General features: G+C 33.7%; 1 protein-coding gene across 1 annotated transcript in view; it reads right to left on the bottom strand.

Annotated features, from left to right (window-relative positions):
* The window catches only part of LOC113501271 (zinc transporter ZIP11-like), a 27,559-nt gene extending 20,826 nt beyond the window's left edge, over nt 1–6,733 (bottom strand). Inside the window, exons 1-4 of the mRNA XM_026882368.1 lie at nt 6,438–6,733; nt 6,113–6,347; nt 3,542–3,729; nt 2,403–2,596 (exon numbers count right to left, since the gene is read on the bottom strand). Of these exons, the coding sequence (XP_026738169.1) occupies nt 2,403–2,596; nt 3,542–3,729; nt 6,113–6,347; nt 6,438–6,545 (725 nt within the window). The 5' untranslated portion in view covers nt 6,546–6,733. The remainder of the gene's footprint in view (nt 1–2,402; nt 2,597–3,541; nt 3,730–6,112; nt 6,348–6,437) is intronic.
* Between the last annotated feature and the right edge of the window lie 1,903 nt (nt 6,734–8,636).

Here is an 8,636-nt window from a genome sequence, read left to right as displayed (position 1 = left end):
CCATCGTAATGAACGACGCTCACACTTTTCATACGGATTATTTATGAAAATATCAAGTGATGGATAACGTTTAATTTTTTTAATCGGGCCTTGAGTAGTATTTTCATCTACTTGAACATGCACTTTACGAAAGGTTTGTAAAGGCAGCTGTCAATTACATTAACAGTACATAAATCCAACTGGCTTTCCGTTTAGATCAGCCCTACATTTTGAGTTTCCATACTACCCATTGTGACAACCTCCTAGGTACTTATCAGCTATCAAGAAATTAATTTTACCATGGAAGACAAATGTTACAAGTAACGATGTCTACTGTTATACAATATAAACAACAGTTCATTGGGTCAATAATATTATTGTAAAAAAGTACAAAAAATAAATAAACGTTAGATCGTTAAAGAAAGCGCAATTATAAGCGTAATAAGAGGGAGGGCAATCTGCATAACAAGCGGGAACAAAGGAATCGTTGAGTGGTATCTCGAAGCCTCGTTACCTGCCATTACGCGGAGCGCTCGGACCAACTGAACTTCTTCGCGCGCAGACTTACACAAATCGCATTCTTTCATCTAGTTTAATACTTCTAAAATCAATTCTATCAAAAAGAATTTTGGTGAATTTTAAAATCTGTCATCAATAGTTTATGTTTGTCCAAAAATTATAAGTGTTAGCAATAACAAACGAAATTAATATGGGTAATTCCTTGGACTGATTTTTTTTTATGAGTGTCCATAAACACTGACAAAAATAGTATCATAGACCGTAATAGACATCAACGATGAATTTACCAAACATTCTGGGAAACTGTAACAAATGAGAGTAGTTGGAATCTTTCGAAGACATCGGTAGCGTCGCGTACATTAGTGAGAGGTGCCAATATTTAACAGTTATGAATATGCTCGAGAGGCACCCACGCGTCAGTATAGACGACGCGACAAATCGCCAAGGTTGACTTCAATGATACGGCGCGCGCCGCCGAATTTTTCAGTGAAATAGTTTCATCGGGCAGTTTCGGCGGCGGTGACGGCAACGTCTGCGCCGGCGCGCCGGTCGATGCCCCCGCGGCCACGCGATTTGGCTCCACTCGACGCAACTACAAATGAACGACGTTGCCAACACCGTGGCTTTGCATTTCATTGCTTCGCTTAATCTAAACTTGGAGGGACCTAACCTAACACCCATAACTGCGATATCAGTCTGAAGCTCGACTGATTTCTACAGAGCTAGAGTCAGCAGTAATTTATACCTTAATGATCAAGACATACAAAAAACAGCATAGGGACAAAAGGCGTTAACATAAACGAGACACAAAAGTTTCATAATGAATTGGCAATATTACTTTAATTTAAATTGCAATCCTCATGCCAAAAGGCAAGTAGGCGTGTGACGACTCATGCCAAACATTCGTTGAGTCGAAACGAGACAATTCTCGACGATGTTTATCTTATACGAAATTGTATTTATTTATAGTTTGAAAAAACTAAATACAGATCAGTGACAAACTCGACTAATAAAAGCACCGGTCTAGATAGGTACGTATTTGATGTTTAAGATCGCAATAAATTAGAGTAAAGTTGGCGCAAGCTTGTATTGTTAACCTCGGCTAGCGGGTCTGATGCACAAGCCATAGTGCAGCCGTAGACGGCTAGCTGCATCCCGCTCGCGCCCGCAACTTATCAATGAAATGCTTGCGCAGCCGCCGCCGCAACGGTGCCTCGCGTTCCTTCTTCTGACGTAACAAAATGGCGGACAGCACATATACGTAGGTATTTATCCTATTTAAGTATTTATAGAATAATTTGCTAGCAGAATTAACACGGCTCACAATATAAGCCGTTAAATAAACATAATTTCCAAGAAGTATTGAATATCAAGTGCCATGACTACGAAATGTCGTTTGAAAGAACAGTTACACAACACAATCGATTTTTAGGAATCGATGATGTACTAACATTGGTTTGTTTCGATAGAGACTTAAATACGTAGAAGTTACATTTGAATACAAAAAAAACCAAATGCATCACTTTAATAAAAAACAGTCTGTCAAGGCATGGTTATCTCTTTATGAAGTTCCTTTTGATACCTTATTTTACCTATCACATTAACTAAAATATTTTCGTTACTAGTAGCGACACCTATACCACTTTAAATAGAACTAAAATATTCTACAAACGTCTACTTGACGCAAGAGCACAACGAGTGATATAAGTTACTGTGGATCCCGCTAGATGGAAGCATGTTTAGATTTTGCTTTTAGAATGCAAATTCATCAACGAGGTTGATAATTTAAAGCCGCACCGGTAGATGGCGCTGTGGGTACAAAATTCAAATAAGGTTGATATATTGACTTTTTTTCCTTATGTGTGAGGTTTTTTCAATAGTTATATAAATAGCCTGTTACTTACCTAGCCGTGTGGAAGGACGCCTCGTCCGATGAACCGGCGGCTCCGAACGAGACTCCGACGGCGAGCCCCTCAGGTATGTTGTGCACGGTGATCGCCACAACGAGGAGCATGATTCGCTTCCACTGCGACTGCCGCGCTTCTAGCGACCGCGTGACGCTATCACGACGGTCACCTTCACCATTCTCACCCACTTTCTGAAATATATATTAATTTATAAGTACGGCAAACCGTTGATTCCTCACACTAATATTTTAAATGTAACCAAAGTACGTGACTGGTGTATGTTTGTTACCATTGAAACTCAAACTGATAGACCGATTTCGATGAAATTTGGCAAGAAGGTAAGTGACACCTTGGAGGACCACGTGCGCTAATCCTTTTGCGTCGGGAAAAGAGGGTAATGTTTTTCCAGCAATAGCCGACATTCGAGCGGGTAACAGCCAGTGTACAATATTTATTATGTTTATATTTATTTTTACAATAATGTATAACGTTCCTACCGTCTACGACCTCGTTTTCTATCAAGCCTTTATATTGAGGCGCAAGTATAAAAAAAATTTGGACCAAACAATAAATATTGGATAGACTCGATGTTTATTGCGTGTTACTTATGTAGTCGAAAAGGTTAAGAATACGGCAATATTATATAACCAGTACCAGGGTACCAGATAAGGTTGTCGTGACTAAATTTAAAACTTGTCATAAACCAGTACAAAATTAATGGTTAGTACTGAAACTAATCACTATTATAGTTACTCATAAAATGCATATTTTAAAATTGTTTCACTAACCACGCATTAATTTATTTTGTTTTCAGTAGGATCTTTTGTAACCAGACTAGACTTTTGCATCTAGGAAAGAGTTTCAACACGTCTAACTTAATTTGAAGTGTACGTTTTTACCTAAGTTCTCAGTGCGACTTATAAAAGACGAATTGTTGTCGAATTGCCTAGCTTGCATAAGAAACACTTAAAAAGATTTATGTAAACAACTTTAAACGAATTAAGTCGCTTTAAATCTGTTTATGTAAATATTATATCAGTCAACCCCTCCAATGTAGATCAATAACAAGTTGCATAACATTTGTGTCTGTATGTCTTTTAAGCATATGTATGAAATAGCATGGTATAGTGACGGACCAGCGAGTGATGTGAGTGGTGATGTCCTCTGCGGCGCTGCGCAGTGTGCTGGTTGCTGATACAGTCCGCGAAGTCGGCGGGCTGCTCCATGGTGACCACGCTGGTCGGATTCGACGGCCGCCTGTTCAGAGCTGTCATCATCTCCAGGTCTTCCAATTTCTCCTTAGAATCTTTACTTTTCGTTATCGCTGAAACGTTACATCGTTAAGATTAGATCACAAACGTTTAATTTATTCAGTTAACTTATTTACGATAATTGTGATAAAGATATGGATAAGGATAATATGTAATTTAGAGTTTTAAATGCGATAAAATTGAAGGATTATGTCATTCAATGAGTTGATTAGAAGTAGAATTTGAATTCATTACAACACACTTTCTATGTTTGATAGTTCAAGGTAAGCTGAAATACAAATCAAAATGTGAAGAATTGCTATTAATTAAAAATATTTACAAAACGTATGCATCTTATTGATAACATTTGCATACAAGTACCTACTCATTTAGTTTGTTATCGTTTTCCTTTGTTTAACTCTCTGCAATCGTGGTTTTGAACATGTTCTTACAATTATATACTTTATCATAAAAGTACTAACTCTCAAGGCATTTAATTTGTTCACGTGCATCTAAGTAATTAAGTTAAGTAAGTCACTATTACATTACGCCTGTATTTAGTGCTAACTAAAGTTATATAATCCTACATAAATAAAATAAATAGCTTGTTTGTAAAACATGATAACGAAACACCATTGAGTTTAGACATAATATACATACTATAATTTGTATATTATTATGTTAAATATGTATTTTACTTGCTGTAGTAGCTAAGTCTCTCAGATATCATCAAGATAACATTCAAATCCTATAAGTAAGAATGAGAGCACATAATCGAAAAGGCACGGTGAGTATAAGATAACAAATACGCGACTATAAACAAGGTTTTTAATTAAATACTTCCTAGAATACAAACTTGTGTTAAAATAGCATTAAAATTTTGTGGTTTCCAATAAATTTCCATAAAAATAAGGAACATCATTGACATCTGTTAAACCAGTATTGGTTAAGTATTGAATGTGAAGAACTGTTTAATTCTTAGCTGTGGATTTTGTCAAAAAATTTACCTTGTCTTAGAAAATGCTATCATGTATGTGGCCTTGAATTTTTTTGTGTTTGATAGTCTGATATTGAAATGATAAAAATATTAAAATGAAATGAGAAAATGTAATATTTCTAAGCTCCATCTCATGAACTGTTATAGTTGAAATTTTCACAGTTGATGTACATCTGTTATCCCTACTACAACAAATAACGAAATCTAAATTACAGTTAAGGAATAGTTTGCAGAATAATAAACTTGTATTGGAGCCGTCGGAATCCCTCAGAGTCACACTCGCCAAGTTTTATTGAATTGCTAATATACTCTTTTGCCAATTTTTGTAAAGCGCTGTTAAGATAAACAATGTTACTCTTAACAAAAAGAAAAAACTATTTTAAAACAAATTAACATAATTATTATTTATAAAAATGTAAGAGACTAAAACATCTAAAAAAATATTGTAGCAAAAATTGTGATTAGGAATAAGCAGCTCAAACATTGTTTTTAGCTATCAATAATGAAAGAAATAAATAACAAAAAATATTATTATAATATGAATTAAAAAGTCAGATTATTATTTTGGATCAAATAATTTCAAAATTCTACTACCCAGTATAATTAAAACATCTTAACCACTCAAAACTGGAACTGAAAGTGTTCTTAATCTAAGTCTTATAGTATAACTCTGTCCATAGTGTGTAGGAGAGATTCCTACACACTATGGACAGAGTTATACTATATGATTATTTATATTTGATTTAATGATCCATATTCAGTATAGTCGCATACATCAATAGTAATAAAAGCTATCACTACAGCAATGATTGTATCCATACATTTCTCTCATTTCAATAGCTCATTCATCAAATAATTGAACATAAATTAATAAAGTCTGGCAATGATAATAAGAATTTATTACAGAATGTTTATGATATTAATTAAGTAATATATCCTAATATAATATATATTTATGTATCCTAATATAATATATAGATATTAATTAAGTAAAAATGACTTGTTGATTTGAAAATAAATATTTTTTTCAGTAGCATTTTTTTTTGTAATTATTTTATACATTCCAGTCTTGATTGTTTGATATCAAAATTTTTATGTGGTATGCAAATAAATGAATTTCTTTCATCATTATTAACTTAATATTTTAACACCTTCTCAAAAGCTATTATTTAGCGATAAAATTAAATATGAGCTATTATTCATGTACAATTTAGATAATTTAAAAGTTTTTAGACTAATCTTGCAGGCTTTTAGACTTAGAAAAATATGAAATGCCAGAAATATCAAAATAGAAATATACTCAAATAAATATATTGTTAATGATATACAAAATAGTAACACTTAACAAAGTAGTTCTAATTGCCTGAGAAAATTCAGATATTTTTCATGGTTTTCAGTTAATTTAGTTTTATAACAAGGAATTACTTTAAAAAATAAACAATGTAAAATAATGTACTCACTAATCATCATGTTGGTCGAGTTTATTCCTAAGTAATCCAGGAACTTGTCAGTTCCAAAAACAAACACAGCTCCAAACAGGAATCCAAATGCAACTGGTAAAAATGCATACTGCCCCTCAGATCCATAATTACTTGAACTTTTACACATGCTAATAGCTGGCTCTAGCAGAGACCAGTATGACGCTGCGGTCATCACACCCGCAGCGAAACCCAATGACACGTCAAGTAATTTCCTCTACAAAAAAATAAAAACAAACAAATTAAAGTCTATTTGGAAGTTCCCCAAGTTTGAATACATCGAAACTGATATACCAAACAAACTTACATGTTTTCCTCTGATAAAAAACACACAGCCGGCCCCAATAGCAGTTAAACCCCATGTAAAAAGAGTCCCTAAAAGGGCTTGGGTAACAGCACCGTATCCCTCTATCATTTTGTATAATATATTCCTAAGTAAATGATTTCAAGTTAAGTACTCTTTATCACATAAACATTATATTTGCACAATGCTCCTTAAAGTAACACAAACTTCACCATCATATTATCGACAAGAGTCACGACTTACTTAAATCTTTTTATACATTCCACATGTTTTTATCGTACGTAGTAGTGACCTTGTGTCTGTCAGAATTTTACAGATAAAATATGACACTACGGATGAGTGCTGCCAGCATAAAAATCCTTGAGTTTTAAATACTCATTATTATGTTTTTCAATCTTCAAATTATAAAGAGACCACGCTTGAACCTTAGCTTGTTAGAGATAAAATAAATGTTATAAAAAATTGTTTGTTAGATTGCGAACGTTTTTTTCGTTTTTCAATGAATGACAATACGACCACTGAATACACCATAGTCACTATTATCAATTATTAATAATATATATAACTAATAGTTACCCGCTTTGATATAAAATTGTAGTTTCTATTTTCAAAACTTTAGAACATCTCAAATCAAATCTCAAAGTCTGACTTTAAGTCAAAGAAGAGCATGCGGCCCGACATTCGCCAAACCATTTTATGTTTTAGCAAGATTCATAGAACATTATTTTAACGAAAGTACTCGTCAATTGGCTTTCAACACAATACTTCTATTCAATGAAACGCACGGAAATAGTAGGTATTTACTAATATAGTAGGTATCTATTATTTGAAAGAAAGGGCAATGACTCTTATGCCGAAGGGTCGGTTAGATGACATGACTTTATAAGGTCATATAAGTACCTACATGATTTTTGTTACGATCCTGACTGATATTTGATATTAGGTATGTTGAGAGTGCCTAAAAGTATCAGGTTGACACATTTGGATATTGATATTGTGTTTAATATTAATTTATTTAAGGAGTCATATTACAGATAGATTTAAAATAATTAGTGGAGGGAAAGGTCATGTGCCTACCCTGAGAAATTCAGATATTATAGGTACATAATTACTGTCCCTGTGATTCGACGTCTAATTTTACTTCCAGTAACTGGTAAGAGTGATTAATTTTATAAGGTTGGAAAGATAGGTGGCTAGCTATGAGTATCATACCCAAAGCCTTATAATAATTTGGTTGGCTTATTAATAGTTTAAGCTACCACTGTTTACCATCAGCCATCAGGTCAACTGTAAGTGAGATCTAACCTTTCTCCGAACAGCATGTCACCAATAGCAAAATCATACTCATTTATCGCTTATAACTCTTAATTAGTCTGCTGAGAATTAGGTACTAAGAAAGTTCATTTGACGTCGGAAACGTTACTTATTGGCAGGTAATTGCCCGAGTTGGTATGCCATCGTGCATATAAACCCGGTCAGTGGGTAAAACAGGCGACAAGAGTGTATTCCATAAGTTATTTACGATTTATTCAAAGCTACATACCATTTCATTTTACCGTATTCAAAACCCGCATGTTATGGGTGCGTTTATCTGCATTATTATGAAACCCTAAAGTATTTTTATAAAGGTACATACATGACAATGTTACTGTAAATTAAAAAGTATGTTAATAATGGTAAACTAAATAAATTAAATACGTAACGCACGTACACAGATATCATTTACTAAAGTGTGTATTTTCGTCCGAACTATGTACCTACAGAATTTCATACACATCTACTTAACCGTCTTAACAGTTAAGTTATTATGAGTCAGTCGCAACGACTGCCGTTATAATGAGATAGCATTAATTAAAACATGGTATCACTCGTGTAAGTCCTTCAGTAAACCTACCTATTTACTTTATGGTATGAGATATCAGTCACGTCGGCGCGGCGTCTGAATGCCTGAAACTTGGGTTTACAAATAAGTCACTTTTATGACCACTCTAAGAAATAAATAAATATGTGCACTCAAATAGCTACTGAACATCGCTGTTTCCTTAGCAGCCTACTTTTTATTAGGTACTGTATTTCGTTTGCAATTATTTACTCAAAATATCACAATATCGTATAACAACAAGACTTGTTTTATCGTGTATAACTCTTCTTATAGGTATGTTTATTTTCTTAGCTATTCTTTTTTATTCTTATTTTTCTAAC

Source organism: Trichoplusia ni, chromosome 15, assembly GCF_003590095.1.
Source record: "Trichoplusia ni isolate ovarian cell line Hi5 chromosome 15, tn1, whole genome shotgun sequence".
NCBI lineage: Eukaryota > Metazoa > Arthropoda > Insecta > Lepidoptera > Noctuidae > Trichoplusia > Trichoplusia ni.
This window is presented reverse-complemented; position numbering and strand designations above follow the sequence as displayed.